Genomic DNA, 20819 nt, shown 5'->3' on the forward strand with positions numbered 1-20819 from the left:
CGGGGTTGTGCTGCCCCCCAGGTCTGCCCAAATCTGACCCCGGCCACTGGTGGGCCAGTTTCTTCTTCGGGAAGACAACTCACCCAGCAATGACAACCGTGTCGGAGTCGCCAGAGAGGTGAGTGCTTTCCTTGGATGAGATGACCTGGGGGAGCACCGATGTGGCACCCAGGGCCGTTGGGGACATCTCCGCTGCTTCCCCTGAGGTGCATCCTGACCCCATGGGCAACATCTTCACGCCCAGGGCGCCAGCTCCTTTGCAAAAAGAAACACAGAGCAACAACGCAACGCCTCGGCATTGGCCTCACCCTTTCTTTGCTCTGTCTTGCAGCTCGGGAGCGCTGCGGGTGACAATGGGACCAATGGCGTGTGGCCTGGTGCCAGCCCCAGGGACGGCACGGAGGCGCCACACCAGCGAGCCCAGCTCCGGGCCCTCTGCATGAGCGGGTCAGCGGCTTCTCCCCATGCCGGCGGGCACAGCCCCTTCCCCCCCGTAGAGTAGGCAGGCTGCTCCAAGGCAAAGGTGCTGATTTGTAATAAAAAAAAAAAAAAAAGCACGGCAAACTACCAACAATTCCCACACCAGCTTTTTTACTCTTTCTCAACGTAACTATGCCCTTTCCCTGCAGACTCAGTGACGCGTTTTATTTACCTTGTACTCCTACAATGACAGCTAATAAAACCCGAGCAGCCTTTTAAAATGCCGTGGGGTTGTTTTTCATTCGGCAAGATTGGGAAGAAAGGTGCTGGGGCTCTCGGTGGGGCTGGACCGGGAGATTCGCACAGGGTTGGGTCATGCTGGCATCATTCACCTTGGCCCTGGTGTTTGGCATCTTGGCAAGATCTGTCTGGGCTATGATGATGCCCCAACTGCCTCCCTCACCCTTTACTTCCTTACTTGGCTGCCCAGCCTGTGCCTGCATGCAATGAACTGATTTTGCTCCCCAAGCACATTGCTGCCCTGCCCTGCTCCAAGTGCCCCATGGGGTAGACAGCGAGTTCTTGTGCCTGGTCAGGACTGGGGGAAGGATTTGGGTGCAGAGTAAGACCGTCATAACAAGGGGAGAGAGAAGGGCTTGCTCAGCGTTTGCGTTTTGTGGGTCTGACGGTGGGCTGGAGCTCATGGTGTGGCTGGCAGGTTTACATTGGGCTGGGCAAACCTGGAGCCTGGCTGGCCCGTGTGCTGTACTGCCTGGAGTGGTGTTTTGGTTGATTTTTGCCTTGAATTAGTCGACTTGGCTGTTTGGCCCCTCTGTGATCAGCCTGGGTAGCTGGGGAGTGCTGCACCGAGATAACAAGAGCCAGCAGGTGTCTGCGTGCAAGGGGCACAAGGTCCCTGTTCTTACTGGAGACAAAGAAAACCCTGGTGGGGATCATTTTAAAGGTGCCAGATCTTTCTGCTATGGTCTGCTTTCAGCCCTAGCGTGAGACACGGGACAGCCCATGCGTGCTGCAGCCCCGAGGGCACCCGGGGACCCCTGAGGGGTGACTTTGCACCGTGGTCAAGGGCGAAGGGCAGAGCTCCCAGCTGCCTGGCCCCGGGGGCAGCCACAGTGGAGGTGGATCTGCTCTTCGTCCGTGCTGCAGAGGCATCCAGGGTCACTCCTCGGCTTCACTCCCTGTTTTGACAGGGAAAAGTGCTGTGTAAGCTTTGCCCCGAGCTCTGTGTCTCCAGGCAGCAGTCCTTGTCCTCAGAGCAGGGTGTCCCGTGTGTCCCCTGTCTCTAGGAGGAGGCCAGGGCAGGGCTGGGACCTCTGCTCCCCTCCCCGTGTAAGGGTGTGCATCCAAAGGGAATGGCTGCGGGGCAGTCCCCAGGACCTGCAGCCTTGGGTGCATGCTTTGGAAAATCAAGCAAAAAAAAAATAATCCTTTTTGAATAAAACAAGATGAGGTGTGTGTCTGGCTGAGGCACTGGTGCATACCAACAAGAACTGCTCCGGGGTCTTACTATGTCCCAGCAAACCCCTTTGCTTGCTGCGCACCCCCAGGATACCTCCAGGGAGTAGTGGGGTCTCGTCTGCTGCTGATTCTCAGCCGAAGCCCTGGATTTTTAAGAGACAAATATGTGTTTTTCCATGCTTGCAGCCTCAGTAGCTACAGATTAAAGTGTAGACACACAAAGGTAAAGTCAATATTGCTGTATTTGCTTGTTGGTCTCGTGATAGTGGAGGGTCAAACCCAGCAGCAGTCCCCAGGCACCCAGAGGAGGCTGGGGCAGAGCACAGGCACCAATCCTGCATCCCTGGCTGGGCCCTGATGCCAGCAGTTCCCTGTCCAGTGAAGCAAAACTGCCTGAAAAAGCCCTGCTGAATTAAAGGGCTTTTTTTTTTTTTTTTTTCAAATGTCTGTAAAGTCTCACAGACTCAAGCTTCTGCTCTGCTCTGGGTGAAAAACCAGGGAGAGCCTGGCCCCCCACCAAGACTGTGCTCCTAGGCAGCTCCATGGCATTGCTGAGCATAAAGGACGTTGGCTTTGCTGTGGTTCTTTGGGGTGCCTGGTGCTTTTAGGGCCTTTCTTGCCCCCTCGCAGCACTCAGATGTGTTTAGAAAAAACCATCTGACAGCCGAGCACATTTATTTTTGTGCCGTTTCCATCCCCGCTGCTGTGGGTGGCGTTCCCAAGTAACAAGTGACAGGACAAGAGAAAACAGACTGAAGTTGCACCAGGGTATGTTCAGATTGAATGTTAGGAAAAATTTCTTCATGGAAAGGGTTGTCAGACACTGGAACAAGCTGCTCAGGGAAGTGGTGGAGTCACTAACCCTGGAGATGTCTAAAAGATGTGGAGAGGTGGCGCTTAGTGACACGGTGGTGGACCTGTCATGTTCATGGTTCCACTCAATGATCTTAAAGGTCCTCTCCAACCTGAACAATTCTGTGATTCCAGCTGATTTCCCATTTCTTGGGACACCGTGCTGCCCACTGTGATGGGATTCATGGGGTGACAGAAGCCAGACAAGCCAAGGGGTCTCTATACACCATATCCCTCCCTGAACATTTCCCACACACGCTTTGCACTGGGCAAGCTCCCACCTCCCCTGGCACCAACCCCCATAGGGACAGACATCCGCTCCTCTGCTCACCCACTGCTGCCACGTGATGAGACACGGTGGTTTTGACTGTTGATTAACTCACATATTTGAGGGAAAAAAAAAAAAAAAAGCCGATGCTTTCTGCTTACTCTCAGCCTTTGCAGCTGCCCTCGTACCACCCCGTCACCTCAGAGAAGCTCTCACAGCACCCCTGGCATGAGAAATATCTATCATCGCCTGCCTCTTACTTGCAGAAATTTTTATTTATTTATTTTTTTTCCTACAGCAGCTTTCCCCCCCTCACCCTTCAAAGGCCAATGTGGGACCTTAGTGACCAGGCTTTTGGGGCGGGGAGCTGCAGTGCCCTGCCCGGGCTGAGATCCTGGGAGACGCTGAGAGAGTGTGGGCTCCCCTCACCAGCTCTGCCTGCTTTTAAAAAGCGAGCAGTGGCTCAGAGAAATGTCAAACTGCAGACCGTGCTGGAGGGCAAAGCCAAGCAACTGATCAGATTTAATGCAGCTGCAGAGAAGGAAGGAAAATCTGCAGTGGGCAGCACCGGGGTCCCCATAGTCTGCAACCCCTGTCCCCCCCATCATGGCATTTCTAGAGCAGAGGGAGCTGCTGTGAGCCAGGACAGGTAGGAGGGATCCTGTCATGGGGTCTTCTCCAGAGCCCCCAGCCTTGTGCTGCTGCTCCCACCGCCCCATCACACCCTTCTCCTGATAATTTTTAGCTCCATCTGGTGGCAGCCAGACCTGCAAATTGAACATACCTTTATCGCTCCAACAGCCCTGCACCAGGAGCATCCACGCTCTTTCTTGGTGTGCAATAAACCCATCACCTACTGGACACGGTTTTAGGTTTTAATTTCTCATCAGAGAGGCCCTGGGATGTGCATGTGTGTGCTCTGCAGTTGATCAGACTGCGAAATGCTTTTGCAAGAGGAGGGTTTCATCTTGCAATTGTGTCCAAACCCAACCTGTTGCTTTTTCCTGGCTATGAATGCTCCAGCCCAGCACTGCCACTTTTCCCTGGGCACAGCTGCAGCTGCCAAGGGCTCGGCCACCGCCTCGTCCTCACTCAAGCGTCAGAGGATGCTTGGCCAGGTCAGAATTTATCACACACCTAAACTGCACTCCCACCTCCCCTTTTCCAGGCCCCTCATGCACAGAGACTTGTTCAATTAACAGCCAGACTTCTTGTTTGGTTTGGTTTTTGGTTTTGTTTTTTTTTTGCACAGCATGGCTGCTGCTAAGGCGTGGAGAGTATTGCATAAACTTAATATTAACTTGATATATTCCAGCCCTGCTGTCAGCCCTACTGGGCACCCAATCTCTCCTGCAAACAGACAAAATGGGCTTGTCCAGAGGAAATCTAAACCCAGGCAGCCCCAGTTGGGCCAGGCTGCTTTTTACCCCCAGCATCTCATTCTCCCTGCCGCCAGCGCCATGAGTGCGTCAGCGCTCAGGCAGCCCCGCTCGGGCCAGCCCAGGGCTCTGGCACTGCTCCCAGGGCGGCTTTTCAGCGAGTCCTTCCACCGCTGCCAAGGACAGCCCGGCCTCCCAGGGTGTGCGCAGGAGCAGGGAGCAAAAGGTACTTGGCTGGAGCAAACTGGGGAGGACAAGAGGCTTGAGTTCCTCCAGGGACCAGTGAGAGGCTGGTGGGACCACCTCTTGGCTTTGCACCATGGGCATGATGAAAAGCAAATCAGGGTGAAGCAGTGTCTTACCAAGCCCTGCCTGTGCCTGGGCTAAGCAGGTGTTAAATGTTTGAATGCACATCTTTTTCTTAGAATAACCACATGATGGTGCACAAGAGGAGGAGTCAGAATAGAGCAGCCCGGGCAGGAGCTGCCTGGGCAGGGTCCTTGGGGCAAGCAGGGCTGCTGCCTGGGAAAAGGGTGGTAGATGCACACCGAGGTTAAAACCTGGATAAGCAGAGACCAAAGAGACATGAAGATGGTTATATCTGTGGTTGCAGGAGTGGATCTGGTTGCAAACCATTGCTTGCTGGGCAAGGAGAGAAGCTGCATGTCAAGGACTGAGCCTCCAGGCCTGAAAGAGCTCAGTGATAGGACACGTCTCAAAGTGGAAGAGAGAAGATTTAAGATGAGATGTTAGATGAGACCCTGGACCAGGTTTCCCAGAGAAGTTGGGAAAGCCCTCTCCCAGAAAGTGTTCAAGGCCAAGCTGGAAGGGGCTTTGAGCAACCTGGCCTAGAGGGGGGTGTCCCTGCTGATGGCAGGGGGTTGGAAGTAGATGACCTTTAAGATCCCTTCCAACTCAGCCCATTCTGTGATGCACGCGGATGGATGCACACACATTTATTGATAAATACACCGGACACACACTACAAGAAAAAAAAACCAAGCAGAGCCGCAACTGAACACAAACCGGAAACCTTCACATCGGCATGGGGAGCGCAGGGACCTCCCACCCTACTGGCTGAATGAAGATGTAAACTCTGAGTTATGCCTTCACTACCACAGGGCTTTTCCAGGCTGCTACACAGCCAAGCGCTGGCAACGAGGTCTCCACAAGTCGTTGCCTTTTCCTTTGGCCACCTCCCTTCATCCTGACCAAGAGGGACCATGGGCTTTTTTCTGGGGCAAGAGATGTGCTTCCCTTAGAGCCTTGTCAGAGGGCAAACCAGAAGAAAGGAGCTTCTTGGCAAGAGCTGGCCTGGAGGGGCTCGTGCAGGAAGGATGGTGGGAAGGGGTCCCTCAGGAGAGGGAGCTGAGCAGCCGTCTGTAGATGAAGCCCAGCTTCTCCCGCAGGGCCAGGAAGGTAGGACGCTCCTCTGTGTTACCACTCCAGCACTCCAGCATGATGCTGTAGATCTCAGGAGGGCAGGAGCTGGGCCGGGGAAGGCGGTATCCCCTGGTGATTTGCCGTACAGTTTCTTGGTTCGTCATTCCTGCAAGGAAGGAGAAGGTGCCCCTGAAACTAACATCTCCAAAGGATGCCCTGAAGGTTCACCTGCAGTGGGGCAGGACTTCAAGTGGTGCTGCTGCAAAATGATGTTTGTCTGCTATGAGTCTGGCAGAGAAGCGGCTGTGGGAGATCATCCAGCCCAAACCACCTTCCTGCCCCCAGCTCTTGCACCCACTCTGCAAGCTCTGGAAATCTCTCTGAGCAATCCCCCAAAGTGGACAAGAACTTGCTCATGCTCCAGGAGCCGCCTCCATATCCCTTGTGTAAAGGTCAACATAACAATTTGTGACATTGACTTTTAGGGACCAATGGGCAAGCTGTCCGGCATGTGGATGAAGCAGCACTGTAGGGGTCTGGCAGCCCTACCTTCATACGGGATCTGTCCATACGTGAAGACTTCGTAGAGCAGAATCCCATAGGACCAGACATCGGACTTGAGGGAGTAGGTGCGGTAGTTGGCTGCCTCCGGGGCTGTCCACTTCACCGGGATTTTGGTGCTGCTGCTGGTGGAATAAATGTCATCCTGAAAAAGCAAGGGGAGATGGGTTATGAGGGATGCTATGATGAGCACAGCCACTGTTTTGGGGGCTCTGCTGGAGCTGAGGGCTGGGAAAGAGAGTGGCAAAGGAATGGCTACAGCATGGGGCAGCTTGGTGGCCTGGGACGATGGGAAGGTCCACAGCATCCTGCTGACTGACCTTGAGGAGCCGGGCAAGTCCAAAATCGGCGATTTTGCAGGTGAGTTCCTCTCCCACGAGGATGTTTCTGGCTGCCAGATCCCGGTGGACAATGTGCTTCTCCTCCAAGTACCTCATCCCATCCGCTACTTGGCAGGCGATGTTGAGCAGGTGGGAGGTACCCAGGGACTTCCCTTCAGGACCTGTTAACCCAAATGTTGGGGGCAATCTGGCAACATCCATTTTGGGTGTTCTGGTTTGGAAGACAACGTCGAACCAGGGCAAAATGTAAAACCTCAAATTGGAGGTCCTGCCTAACCATCCTGGTTGTACTGGGTGGGAAGTTCAGCACAGCCATGTGCTCCTCAAGAATGGGACTGGGGTGAGCTCTGAAGAGCTCCCTGTGCTGCAACGATGATGCAGATGTCCGTGGCTTGTTCAAAGCAAAAGGTGACCTTCAGCCATGCAAATCTCCACCCAGGCCTCTCAACCTGTCCTACCTGCAAGGTCCAGTTCCTCTGGCACCAAATGCTGCTGGAGCCCCAAGCAAAAATGAGGTCAGGATAGGGGAGGAGAACCCAGCAGGAAAACAGGTCTTGGTGGGAGTGTTTGTCTTGTTTCCCTTCAAGACTGATTACTGGGGAAAAGTAAACTGATGGCCAGGTGATGAGTAGACCATGGCCTGTTACTAACAAAACCACAGGTGGGTAAAGGAGGGATGAAGGTACCTACCAACATGCTTGGGCTCCGAGTGAGCTGATACGGACCCAGCCTACAAGGACCCCAAAATGGTCATGCCAGACTGTGTGTTGGGGTGCCCCGGCATGGGTACTCACTGTTGAGGTAGCTGTGGAGGTTGCCTTTCCTCATGAGCTCTGTGATGATGTACACAGGCTCATCCAGCGAGCAGACGGCGTGCAGCTGGATCAGCTTCTCATGCCTCAAGCGCTTCAGGTTCTGAATCTCCTTGGTGAAGTCTTCTGCCTTCATGTCAGCTGGGGGAGAAAGTTGACAGGGAGGTTGGATTAAGTGATGTCTAAGGTCTTTTCCAGCCTAGGCCATTCTTTGGCCTATGATTCTATGATTCTATAATTCTATGATGGCTGTTGTGAACTACTTTCTCACATGGACATTGGGATCTCAGAATTTCCATCTTAGATGAGGACCTTTTTCTTCCTTAATAGCTCACCTCTGCTCTCAAAGTTCATGTCTGTACACCCTGTGTTTCAGATCCAAACACCCAAGAGATGTGTTCCATGGGGCTTTGGGTCCCATTTTCAAGATCACAGTCCCAACAGAACTTGACGTATCACAAACACGTTGTACTTGCCTTATCACAAACCCATTGGATGGAGTCATTTTATAAAGGTGCAGCCCAAGCTCAGGTGGGTCCACAGAAATAGCCCAATGGCTACTTTTCGGGTTCCACCACAGTTTGCTTAATAATACAGACACAGCAACCAAGAGGACCAGGAAACAAAGCGGGATGAACAATGTGGCAGTGAAGGAGAGACCTGGTTGGCCACTGTTAACACCTGCTCCTCCACCTACCTTTTATGATCTTGATGGCCACCGGCACCGTGTTCCTCCACAGTCCTTCCCACACCTCTCCGAAGTAGCCCTCGCCCAGCTTCTTCCGGAGGGTGAACTCCCAGCGTGGGCGCTCCCAGCCATCCCTCTCAGGGGGAGTCTGTGGAAGGATTTTGCTCACTTGGACCAGCCAGTCAGGCAGGAGCTGCTGGTGGAACCTGCACCAGCTCTTGGTGCCCACCAAGACCTGGTGGCTGTGGAGGAGTGAGCAGGACTTGGTGCTCCACCATCTGCATTACTTCTGCTGGGAGCCAACATGTGCAAGGGGGGAAATTTTTGGAGACTACATGAAACATCAGGAATTCAAGGCACAACTCACTCCTCATGAGGCCTCGAAAGTGGCTTTTCTCCATTTCCAACAATCAATAAAAGTGAGTGAATTAATATTATTGCATATTATGGCTAACTTAGACTTCAATTCATTAAGGATTTCTTTTCTCTTACACCTTTCAGCTTCACTCTCGGATTATTCACACGTTTAATTGTTATTTCCAAGTCATAATCAGTGGATGGAATCTAATTAGGAAATGAGTCGGCAATTTGGGACTAATATGCTAATTGGATTTATGAGTGCCACACTAATTGACATGAAAACTATACAAAAGCAATGTAGTCTTATTATACTCGAGGAAAAAAAAATGGAAGCACTGGGATTTTCAGATTCAGTATCAAAGGGATATGTAACAACACGGTTTCTAGAAGACATTTCCGAAAAGTCCATGGGTTTTAGCTGATCAAAAATACATATAAATGCCATGTCCCGGCCTTAACATGCCTGATAAAAGGTGGTGCTGACAGCTAAATGAATGGCGCCTTTTAAATTTAGTTTAATAAATCTCAACCCCCGAACGGGTAGCCTCCCGATTTCTAATTTTTCCCCTCATTTCTCTTTCCTTTCCCACACCCTGGCCATCTGGGGCTGTCAGCGTACGTACCGCGGGGCTGCAGGGCTGCAGCAAGGGGCTCTGGATGACTTTCCAGTGCTCAGTGTAGAAGGCGAGGAGCTCCTCCATGTCGGGGAAGGGATGTCCCTTCTGGATGTAGAGGCTGCCGCCGGGGCTCTTGCAGATTCGGAAGTGGCTGACCTTTGCCTGGTTGCGCACTGCAGGGCAGGGAAAACTCACCTCGTGCCATCACCAGCTCCTTCCCACCTCCCTGCTGACCCCTCACCCTCTCTCTTTTCCAGGCAACTGGTCTATTAATTCACCCTAAAACAGCCCAGCCCACCCTTGGGGTATTATATCTATCACTCCCTTTGCTCCCACCTCCTGGCTCAAAAGATTCCTGCCCGTGGGCGAGTGGGGCTCAGTTGGCCCAGAGAGGTGATGCTCTATCAGCGGGGATAATTCCCCACACAAAGGAACTCCTCAGAGAGCGGCAGAACTTGTTGCTGGTCCAAGTGGACAAGGTGACCCTCAGCCCAGCGGACCCATGGTTGGGATGTGGGGCTCGCCGTGAATTTCTCAGGGTTGTTTTTATGTGTTTTTGTGTGTAATGGCACTGCCTGGTCCGAAACGCCCTGAATTCAGATTTCTCTCTGTGGGAGCAACCCAGGCCCTGGTAATCTGGAGTGGCAGCATATTTTTAGACAGATGACAAAAGCCACTGGAATGAAATCCTGGGAGTCAGTGCCACGAAACCATCATTAAGCTGCTGTGGATTGCTTATGGCTTTCATACCCCAGATGGGAGCAACATACTTTCCTTTGCCACAGTAATTCAGCGATCCATACCTGCATCTATTATCTTGCAATTCACTTTCTTTTTTTTTTTTTTTTTTACAAGCAGTTGATTCACTTTAAGAAGATGCCGTAAAACACTTGAAATGTATTCCTGTGTTTTTCACCTTGTGCTGACCGAGCCTCGAGCTGCCCCTGAGGAACAGCCTGGCTCCTTTCCCTGTGCTAATTTTCTCTGGATAATTGCCACAAAATTACCTGAGAGAGAATATTCACCCTTGCTGCTCTCGCTGTCCCGGACGAGGAAGGAGCCGTGCTGGTTGGGAGGCGAGAGGAGGAGCTGCTCAGCTTCATTTCGGCTGATTTTGCTGAAGTACCAGCTTGGATGGGGGAGCAAAGCAGAAGGGTTAGTGTGGTCGGTGCAAGGAGATGGTAAATAAAGCACCAACGACCTGGTGCCGCGTGGAAGGTGCTCTGGTGGGGTTGCACCCATGTGTCCTGCCATGAGAGCAACTGCTACAGGCACAGGGTCACTTTGCGCTTCTTGATCTGCAGCTCACAGACACAACCAGCTCTCAGAGCCCACGAGCAAATCGCACCAGCGAAAAACATCTCTGGGAATCGCCCTTTGCTGCTCCAGATGTGGCAGCGTTAGTTGGGGACCTCAGCACCACCAAGCCAGGAGGGAGAACCCAGCCAACCCCTCTTCTGTGCCCGATCAACGCCCAGATTCATCACCAAATCCCCATCAAGAAAGGCAGGTTGCCTGCCTGGGTCCTGACCCAGCGGGATGCACGGGAGCGGAGGGAAGGGGCTGCTTCATCCAGCCTAGCACAGCCAGACCTTGAGAAGCTGAAGGTTTCGTCATCAGCTGGGATCGCCAGCGTCTGAAGAAGCCGTGCAGGAAATTATACATGATGGGGTTGCAGCACCTGAACAAATTACCACCCAGCTCCGACCTGCGGCTCCACAGAGTCTGTGCGCTCATGGCTCACACAGGCAGTGAAGCTGGGCACGCTTGCTGCCAACTGCCCTCCCGCACGGCAGCAGAGGGGCTGGGCACAGTTTGTGCCCACGTTATAGGCATTCACACACACACACACACATACACACACATGTACAGTGCAGCGAGCCCACCCCGCATCCTCGCTGCTGCATGGTCCAAACCCGACTGGATTTGCCTTTCTCCAAAGCGCATGCAGGGGTGCAAGCGAGGCAGGGTCTCTCCCACCCCACCGGCAGCACTCCCCACACCCTGTGCGTCAGGGCCCCTTCCCAGGCTCCCCCCAGTCCTTCCCGTCACCCCCATTTCCAAGCAGTGCTGGGAGGGTTCTGCAGGGCGTTTACACTCGTCCCGTCCTTGCACTCCCCAGGAGTGACTCAGGGCCTGGGACAGAGGGAGCAGCAGTGTCTCAGGGTGCTTTGCCCGGCGTGTTGGGACCAGATTGCCTTATGCAACGATGAGCCTGGGCTTTCCCCAGCTGGGAGAGGGCTGAGTGTCAGGTAGGAGAGGCACTGACAGGAAGCGATGAGCAGGAGCCAGGCAGCAGCAGCACCGCTTGACCCTGTGGAGGTCTGGGCTTCCTGACAGGTCCAAACCCAAACTGATTCTTCCTGCAATCCTGGGCCCTTTGGAGCTGGCAGGACTTAGGTATAAGCTTTCCCAGCTCCCTCCCTGCTGCCTCCCCTTTAATGTGGAGCAAGCAGGAGCCCATATTCAGCACCATAGCTGCACCCATGCACAGCACTGTGTCCCAGCCAGGAGTCACCCCGTCCCATCCGAGGGTGATGCGCCTGGGAAGGGGCACCAGTCCCTCCACCCCTCAGCACATCCTCCAACAGAATGTTCAGGGTTGGAAAGGACCTCAGAAGATTTGCTTGCTGTGCTGAACACCTCCACCCCACTGCTGTGAGCTGCAGGATCTTCAAGACAGGGATGCCCAGGGGAGAGCAGACCCCCACTCCATCCCCACCACTGCTGATGGCAAAAGCAGGGGACGAGGAGCTCGAGGAGCAGCACATGGGGCAGGTACATGCTACCCAGGTCCAGCCTCCATCCCCCTGCGGGTCCAGAGTATTGGGTACTTACGGGCGGTGAGCCGAGGTGCCCTGGCTGAGGTTGGCCACGTAGGCAGCGGGGACGTAGCCCATGGCCGGCTCCCCCAGCAGCCGCCGGGCTAAGACATAGTCTCCTTCTTCTCGGAGGACACGCAGCTTGTCGCCCGCACTTACGCTCAGTTCCTCCGCGCTGCGGGCTGTGAAAGCGTATAAAGCGATGAAGAGGGAGGACTTGGGGATGAAGGAGACGGAGCTCTGCTCCGAGTGCAGCGAGACGGAATCGGAACCAAGATAAGCCAGCGAGCAGCTATCCGGCACAGAGCGAGGACGGAGCTTGTTCCAGAAGGACGTCAGGAAAGTCAAACGCTTCCGGACAAACTGCTCCATCGCCGGGGGATGCAGTGGGCTAGGCCACGGTGCTTCTCGAGGCTGGAGGATGGGGAGATCCTAGGCTCATGCCAGCAGCTGCGTGTCTCATGCCGCCGTCCCGCGTCCCGCACGCGTGTCTGGGCGCTCGCCGGCCCTTCCCGGCGAACTTCCTATTTCTGAAAGTGAAACTGGTTGGTCTGGTGGGACGAGTCTGAAGGTGGGACGAGTCTGCAGGTGGGATGACTCTGCAGGCGGGAGTTGTACGCCGAGACCCACGGGCACATCTGGGAGACAAGGCACAGCTGGAACCAGGCTTGCCGCTCTCGAAGAAGGAGAATAGCTTTTTTTTTCTTTAATTATTATTTTAAAGTGTGCTCTCCCTTGTTACCAGAGCACTGGTAAACACAGCTCTCTGTTCTTCAAACAGCTCTTGAGACAAGTGGCTGACTTGATCTCACTTGTGTGGGCGGGAATTATTTCTTTTTCCCGTAGGAAAATAATCGCATCCACAGATGTGTGAGGGTTAAACCAGAATTAAGGCAATAACCTTAGAAGGGATCTGAAGCAGTTTGGATATTTGCTGGGTGGATATTGTGGGGTTTATAACACAAGATCCTTTTCCTTGCGGTCTGCAATGACCTCTCGGTGTTTCCCAGCTAAAGCATTTGCCTCCTCCCACTAATGCCTCATTGCAGAGGATCTCTAGGGAATCCACCTCCTCCTCTGCTTGTAATTGGGCTGGGCAGCTCACTTTGGGTGTGCAGTTAGGTTTTAAAAGAGGCTGCTTTAAAAAAATACACAGAAAACTAATTGTAGTGGTCTGGGTTGTGGACTGCAACCGTATGGTGTATGAGGACCCATTCCTGGGTCAACAGCTCTAGGCTTGCCACGTCCCCTGTCCTGGGTGTCCCGTGATGCCCAACCAATCTCCAAAAGCTGGATTTCAATAGCTGGGATTGCAGGTCAGCTCTTTCCTCACCCTCTCGCAGACAGAGAAGCCCAGGGCAGGAGTACACAGCTCTCCGTTGCTGCACAGGTGGGAACTAGGAAAAAGGGATTGTCTAATAAAATATGCTGCTCCCTACTTACCAAGGTAGCACCTGAATATATGTGTAATTCTCCCAAGATCTTCCCCCACCTCCCAGCACACAGCCTTGCCCTCAGTTGCACGCAGAGGGGTGTCATTTCTCGGCGTATTTTTCCCACTTCAGCATAGGGAGGGGAACGGAGGACGGAGTGCAGGAGGATTTGCAACATGTGGATGGGACATCCCCTCTGCCGTCCTTCTGCAGCACTTCTGCCACGGCTGCTCCTCACCTCCCGCTCCATCGGGAGGAAAACGGGCTGCTTAGTTATGCATTTCGAGATTATCTGATTAGATTAAGCACGGAATGCTTATGCCTTACTGTTTTGGACGGGCACTCGGTAAACTTGTGGTTTGCAGCAGGAGACTGGAGACTGATTTACCTTCATTGACCCTTGCCGGATTAGATTCTCTGGGAGTACAAGCGATAGACAAGTGCGGCTGATTTATAACGCGCAAGGCTTCAGGTCTTGATTTGCACCTAAATGAAAGAGTACTTCAAAATGACAAACATCCCTGAGGACTAAACACTGCCTCTGAGCTGAACTTCCCAGACATACACAACACACACCATCACCGCAAACCTGTGTCTGCACAGGACGCGCACGCACGGCTCCGAGTCCCACGCCAGGAAACAGCTGATAAATCACAACCTTTTTCTAGTATCTTTTTTATTTTCCTATTAAGTTCCAGGAGCATCCCTGCTGCTTTGAATCCCTTTGGTACTATAAACCACCTAAAAAAAATATTTTTTTTTTAAAAAAAAGACAAAAAAGAAAAGCGTGTTCATAAAAGTTTCTGCTTCTTGCACTGTGGGAGGGAAAGTGGGAGGAGGCAGGAGAAGTGAGAAAGATACAGAAGGCACAGATATCTGATGGATCAAGTATTTTCTCTTTAGTCCCTGCGACCAGCTTACAAGGGTGTATTAAAAACCAACCTGTCCGCAGATTTGGGACACTGGCGGGTACACAGGGACTTTAGTTCTAGCACCACTAAAAAAGCACCTTGGAAGAGCAACAAAACCAGGAGACCTGTTGAGCCGAGCTGGTTACACAGTCCTGGTTTGGCTGCAGAGCACCTGGGAGCACTAAACACAAAGAGCACTTTGCATCCATGTGCGTGTCAAACACTGCACATCGTGTTCTCTCGTCCTAATTGACAGAAACCAGCAGCTCCCCTCCACTAATGAGAGCATCCATCACATCTAATTATCTGAGGTTCTGTTCCAGGTCCTGTTACGCTTACACTCGAAATACATTTTCAAGCGTTTTTTTTTGGAGGAGGGGGCAAAAAAAAAGAAAAAAAAGAGGGACATAAATCCAATTAAACCTCTAAAGGAGAAGAAAGTTGGAAAATGTGGGTCATGCCAAGGAAAATGTTTTTGAGCAGTGGGCACATAAGGGTAGGTCACTCGCTGGGTCGCAGCGGCTGCAGCGCGCCATGCCGGGGCCCTGAGGTTCCTCTTTGCTCTATCTGTTGGCACGAGAAGATGGCTGGGGGTTTGGTTTGGGCTTCGTGTTTATTCAGTTCTATTTTTAGATTTCTTCAGCCGCTTCCTAGCACCACAGCGCATTCGAGAGAGGTTTTTTGCCTCTTAACGAACTGTTTCAGCTGGGTGCCCATGGGGCGTTTCAGACAAGGGGTGGTGGGTGATGACAGCGTTGCGTGGGAAGAGAAGAGCAGATCAGCAGTACTAAAGCAGCTTCAGTTATTCTCCAGCTCCTTGGGACTGCAGAAGAAAGTGGCATCTCAGCAGACTCCAGCTCGACACCATCAAAGAAGACCGAGCCCATCCCTGGGAGGCTCACAAGGGCAGGGATGTCCCAGGGGCTGAGGAGCTTGTAGACAGTCAGTGTAGAGGGTTCAACACAGGCAGAAGTGTGGTCGTCCTGGGACAGGAGTGGTGCAGGAGATGTGGGAGGAGGAAGAGCATCGTGGGGTCTGGTGGCTGCTGTTTCTGAGCCCTGTTGGGAGCGGGTTGGACTGGCTGGTGGAGAACAGGAGTGCAGGTCACGGGGCACCTGAAATGGCACAACAAAGCAGAAAAACTCTACGGGAGGCAGCCAGAGGCAGAGCGAGCGGTTTGTACGATGCCTGGCAGGTCTGGGGATGGGCATGACGGCAGCAACAGCCCTTAAAACCCACAGTAATGCTTTTCAGGCATCCTGTAAGCCCTAGAATGCTCTTCAAGGATCTGAAATTATGGCAAGGAAAAGCCAACCAATTTGTCTTGCTGCAATTTATGTCAGATTTCTAAAGGGGAATCACTGTCAGACTGGAAAAGCCATAAGGACTAAATCAGACCGGAAAAGAATGTGGTCAGCCCACAGCTTCCCCTTCTGCTTTCTCCTGAGATTATCAGAATAGAACAGCCTTTGCTTGCCCTATCTTGTAATCTGACTTCCAGAGGACGCTCCTAGTACAGACTGCTTGGCAGAACGACGCTTCTGCATTAACTCCTCTGCTCCTCTCCCTGGAGTAATCATTTGCAATACACAAAACCCATTAAACACCTCCTCCAGACTGGCAGGGGCTAGTGAGTTGTTCATCCTCTCTTGGTGAGGATGTCCATGGAAAGAGGGAAAGGGGGCTCAGCCTGCGCTCTCTATGCCCCCAAAACAGCAGGGAGCAGAGGTCTGGCAGCTTTCCTGCCAGCACCCTGCCACGGCCAAGCAGCAGCAGGATTCCTGGGCTGGAGGGTGCTTACAGGGACCTTCAACATGAACTTCACAGCCTGAGCTGGGCAAAGAGAGGATTGGTGTTTGTGCAGTGACTCAGACGTCGAGGGGGAAATCTCTGCCAATCTGCATGCAAAGGATGGGTTGCTCCATCTGCCCAGCTGTCCCTCTTACCCTGAGGAGAAACCAGTCCATCTACTCCATCATGGAGCTTTGTGATATCTCTCCCCACAAAGGTCCTTTGGAGGCTGTTGGATTTGGGGTTATGATATTAAGCGTTGTTAGAAGAAACCTACCCAGGATCCCAGGACAATAGGCCTGAGAGACCTCACCCAGTCCACTGAGTCCATCCTGTACTTAAATCTTTCCCCATCTTTGCCAAACCGGTTCTTAAAAGACCTCCAGGAATGGATACGCCACAAGGTCCCCAGACAACCCATTCCAGTGAGTCACTAATCAGTACTGGTGGAAATGAGTGCCTAACCTGCTGCACTTAAGCCTATTACCTCTTGTCCCATTCATCAGCAGATTGCTCCATTCCTTTCTGCAATAGTCTCTTCTGTATGTCAGGACTACCGAGGTGTCCCACCGCACGCTCAGCAGCACCGCATCGATCCACCTCTTGCATCCCAGCCCAGAACAAACACACTGACCTTATACGAACAGGCAACATGGTCATCTTTGTCTCCATGTGTCTCTGGTCTTCTTCCCCTGCCCACGCGTGCTGGTGTTCCTGCGGTGCCACCTCAGCTGGCTCCCCAGTGCATTCACCTGGAGGCGGGGAGGTTGAGAAAGCAACAGCTCTAAGAGGAGTCTGCACCACTGCACAGATAATCTCTAACTTATCCCAAATTCAAGAAGAAAGTGCTGGCTCAAGCTGAGGCCCAAACTTGCATTTTCCCCTTCAGTTGTAGAGGTCTGAGCTCACAGAGCTCAGCTTCATCTCCCTACTCTACCTCTTCTCTATTTTCCACCCTCTGATTGGATGGTTGCTCTCAGCTCTAGAGGACTCAGAAGTCACAGAGGCTGCCCGTGGCGAACAGCTAAATCCTGCTCCTGGGGAGACTCCATGGAAGACAAACACTGCCCCACAAGTTTTTACCTGTTTCCGTAGGGAAGCAACTGTCTTCTCCAGTTCTGCCACAAGGGACTCGAGGTTCTCTCTGGAGGAAGGGCTTGGAGAAGGCACCTCATTTCTGGGGTCAGGGATAAAAAGTGAAAGGGATTATGCAAACGTCAGCTTCCTGGATGACAGAATCATTCTGCCTTCTCCAGCATCGGCCTCCAAGTAAGCATCAAACAGAAGTGCCCAACTGCCAGATTCACCTGCCAAGAGATCCCAACCAAACAGCCCAGACATTTAAACATCAGAGTCAGGCTCTGCACTAAAGCCTTGGAGGACTTCGGTCAAGCTCAGCAGCTACCTACTAAACCACCCCTGACCTCCAGACCTCTGCGGAATGACAGTTTCAAAGGTCTGAATGGACTGAGTTATTAATTTTTTTTCTTATGCTTCAAAAAACGGAGGTAAAAGAAGTGGTGATACTACACCTGGGGAAGGCAGGCTTGTGCTTGGCAGGGTTTTCCTCTGGGTAGCTGAAGCCAGGAGACCTCTTGCTTCGGAACCGCTGAGAAAGAGCCCTGAATTGCCCACGTGTCTGGCAGTCTTGGGAAGAAAGGGAAAGCCTGCAGTGAGCACTCGTGTTTAAAGCAGAACCAAGTGGGTTGCAGGCAGGGCAAGGCAACAGTGCCCTCCTCCACCATCCACCCTTGAAACATCTCTTGTACTGGAGGCAGGGGAGGCAGCAAAGGTGTGTAACAGGGCACGCCTCATGCATGGATTCCCCATGTCTCAGCTGGACCCACAACATAGCACAAAGGGACCACAGCAGGATCTGTGGTTTAATGGCAAGGTTTTACAGACTTCCAAATGAATCTAAACGATACACGGTGAGCATCACCATGCCTATGTCCTTTTACAGTCTATCCCCTGGGCACGAGCTATTGGCTGCTGCCAGAGACAGAAGCCCTCAGCTAGATGGACCTTCAGTCAGAGTCAGGGAAGTAAACAGGCTTCCTAGAGAGCTGACTGATGGCCCAACCCTGCCAGTGTTCAAGAGGCATTTGGAAAATGCCCTTAATAATTTGCTTTAACTTTTGGTTAGCCCTGAAGTGATCAAGCAGTTGGACTTGATGATCATTGTAGGTCCCTTCCAGCTCAAGTATTCAATAGAATTCTATTCTATTCTATTCTATTCTATTCTATTCTATTCTATTCTATTCTATTCTATTCTATTCTATTCTATTCTATTCTATTCTCTCCTACTCCTACTCTATTCTAGTCTATTCTCTCCTACTTCTACTCTACTCTATTCTACTCTGTTCTGTTCTCATCCATTTGCTGACACACGGCTCTCCTGGTGTAGCATGAAACCAGCCTCTGGCATTTCATATAAGCTCTACAAGCTGATGGCATGTGATGAATGCCACCCAGAGCCATCCCCACATCAGTCAGTGCTAGAGCAGCCTCATTCCTCACCCTCACAACAGTCCTGCCACAGCCGGAGGTCCACTGTGGGAATCTCTTCACAGCCGACCATGCCCTGCGGGTATGAGGCCACCCTGAAGACATCTCTCTGGAGCTGCTGGATGTGGTCACTGTTGTCACAGATGATACGAGCAAGGGACGTCTGTCTGATCTGAGTCAGCTGTGCCGGCGTGAAGACTCCAGGATTCTCATACCAAAATCTGCAGTGGATTGTAATCATGGCATGACTCAGGAGTAGGAGAAGAAGACAGGTAGTGAGACTGGGAGAGGAAGAGTTTCCCCTACATCTGTGTGGCAGCACCCACACCCCTCAAAAGGAGCTTTTATTCTGCTGTCAGGCGGCTGTGAACGCAGACTCCCCGCTTCAGAACCCATGAAGCGCCGTGAGCTGCTGACCAGAGCTGCAGGCACAGCCCCTCACAGGGAATCCCAAGGCTCAGACAGCTCTGTTCCTCCCCACAGGGTGAAAATTCCCCCAAACAGAACACCAGATACTTTGGGTTGACTCCGAAGATAATACCTGTCTCCATCCCTCAGCCTTCTGAACTGTGTCGTTAACAGGCACATCAGCGTTGGCCCTACTCTGGTACCAGGAACAAGATCCTCCACCATCAGTGCAGGAAACAGGTCAATATTTTTGGTAGTTCCGTATAAACTGCAGGATAACAGATATTTAAAAAAAGAAAAAAAGAAGTTACAAGACTATCAGAGAGTGGAGATGGATTAAAACTGATCCTATCATAGGAATTTGTATGCAAGGAACTCATCTGGACAATATTTATAATGGTCTTATCTAAAAGACAATGAGATAAAGGCCTGCCTTGGAAAGAGGCAGCCAGTACAGCCAGGATGCAGTTTAGTCTCACTGGAAAATAGCTCCAAGGCTCAATCTGCTCCCAAACTACACCACAGCGGTGCCTGATGACATCTCACTCAGAACCAGACTGATCACTTGGACAGACACCATTTGTCTTACCCCGTTCTTAAACCACAGCTATTACCCTATCTTAACATCTGGGAAGATTATTTGACAGGTGTCCTGGGGAGGAGCAGAAACTTTTCACTGACTGATCTCCAGTGATTTTGATGCTTCCAAGCTCAGGCTACGGTACCTCCTGAGCTTTTCCCTGATCTCCCAGTTCTTTATCTCATTTCTGAGGTCCTCGAACTCCTGCGCAGATGAGAGGTTGCAGAAGACCCTGAAGTCGTTGTACGGTGGGATGCCGTGGTCTCGCCCTCTCTGGATGTTGATAGCGGCCAAGTCCAACGAGACAGAGTGGGCCATGGAGAAGAGCTTCTCCGTCAGCTCCATGTTGAGGAGTTCGGAGGGGACTCGCATTTTCCCAGGGACCCCAAACAGCCCACGGAGGAGGGGGTCGATCCCACCCTCCTGTGTGATCCTGAAAGGGGAGAAGAAGGCCTTGTGCAGGGGGATGTGGCCATGTCGGATGGGCTGGAAGGTTCCATTCAGCCGGTAGAGGATGGGGTTGATCAAGGTGTGCCCAAAGCGGAAGGCGGCGGTGGCAAAGGCGTTGAGAATCCCCGCATTGATGTTGGGGTTGTAGCCCTTGTACTCACCCAGTATCTTCATCCCAGCTTCCCCGAGGACCTTGGGAAGCCACTGGGCATAGGTGATATGCTGCATCTGGGCACCCACGATCTTCCGTGCCTCGTGATAGAGGAGGTCTCCATCCCAGTGGGGATTGAGGGCCGACAGCTAGTGGCAAAGGCGTTGAGAATCCCCGCATTGATGTTGGGGTTGTAGCCCTTGTACTCACCCAGTATCTTCATCCCAGCTTCCCCGAGGACCTTGGGAAGCCACTGGGCATAGGTGATATGCTGCATCTGGGCACCCACGATCTTCCGTGCCTCGTGATAGAGGAGGTCTCCATCCCAGTGGGGATTGAGGGCCGACAGCTCCGTGACAACGCGGTTGTGCTCCCTGAACCACAGCGTGTGCATGGCCGTGAGACCCAGCTGCTCGTTGGCACGGTGGTCTCCCGCCAGGAAGCACGGCACGGGGCTCTCGTTCTCATCTCTCATGCACTCAGTGGGTGGCCCCACCGCAAAGGGAAGGAGATGCTTCCCCGAGCTGGGCACAACTTGCCCTTGCTTCAGCAGCCCATTTTGGCCGCTCAGATCCCGCAGCTCCTGCGACTCCTGCTCTGTGCTG

The 20819-nt window shown here is 52.5% G+C and overlaps 3 protein-coding genes across 3 annotated transcripts in view; 1 reads left to right on the plus strand and 2 right to left on the minus strand.

Moving 5' to 3' along the window:
- Positions 1 to 443, plus strand: part of PPDPF (pancreatic progenitor cell differentiation and proliferation factor) — a 1500-nt gene extending 1057 nt beyond the window's left edge. Inside the window, exons 3-4 of the mRNA XM_009871761.1 lie at positions 22 to 118; positions 332 to 443. Coding sequence (XP_009870063.1) covers positions 22 to 118; positions 332 to 443 — 209 coding nt within the window. The remainder of the gene's footprint in view (positions 1 to 21; positions 119 to 331) is intronic.
- A 5310-nt stretch (positions 444 to 5753) lies between these two features.
- On the minus strand, positions 5754 to 12354 carry LOC104275712 (tyrosine-protein kinase Srms-like). Its single transcript, XM_009871751.1, has 8 exons — positions 11999 to 12354; positions 10168 to 10289; positions 9167 to 9333; positions 8193 to 8331; positions 7478 to 7636; positions 6663 to 6844; positions 6331 to 6487; positions 5754 to 5947 (listed from the first exon to the last, which is right to left on the minus strand). Exons 1-8 carry the CDS (start codon positions 12352 to 12354, stop codon positions 5754 to 5756), a joined length of 1476 nt encoding a protein of 491 aa, XP_009870053.1.
- Positions 12355 to 16729: 4375 nt separating this feature from the next.
- LOC104275731 (peroxidasin homolog) overlaps positions 16730 to 20819 on the minus strand; it is a gene marked incomplete at its 5' end in the record, with an annotated part of 23797 nt that continues 19707 nt past the window's right edge. The window contains 7 exons of the mRNA XM_009871772.1: positions 16730 to 16869; positions 17201 to 17294; positions 17650 to 17764; positions 18638 to 18846; positions 19167 to 19301; positions 19759 to 20255; positions 20456 to 20816. Coding sequence (XP_009870074.1) covers positions 16774 to 16869; positions 17201 to 17294; positions 17650 to 17764; positions 18638 to 18846; positions 19167 to 19301; positions 19759 to 20255; positions 20456 to 20816 — 1507 coding nt within the window. The remainder of the gene's footprint in view (positions 16870 to 17200; positions 17295 to 17649; positions 17765 to 18637; positions 18847 to 19166; positions 19302 to 19758; positions 20256 to 20455; positions 20817 to 20819) is intronic.

This window comes from Apaloderma vittatum, unplaced genomic scaffold (genome assembly GCF_000703405.1).
Source record: "Apaloderma vittatum isolate BGI_N311 unplaced genomic scaffold, ASM70340v1 scaffold30280, whole genome shotgun sequence".
Taxonomy (NCBI): domain Eukaryota; kingdom Metazoa; phylum Chordata; class Aves; order Trogoniformes; family Trogonidae; genus Apaloderma; species Apaloderma vittatum.

Excerpts from the sequence above, each read along its gene's own strand:
- LOC104275712 (XM_009871751.1), bottom strand. The coding sequence starts at position 12,354 with ATGGAGCAGTTTGTCCGGAAGCGTTTGACTTTCCTGACGTCCTTCTGG. Across the intron at positions 9,334-10,167 it reads GGGTGAATATTCTCTCTCAG|TGCGCAACCAGGCAAAGGTC; the intron begins GTAATTTTGTGG and ends CCTGCCCTGCAG. Across the intron at positions 8,332-9,166 it reads TGCAGCCCTGCAGCCCCGCG|ACTCCCCCTGAGAGGGATGG; the intron begins GTACGTACGCTG and ends ATCCTTCCACAG.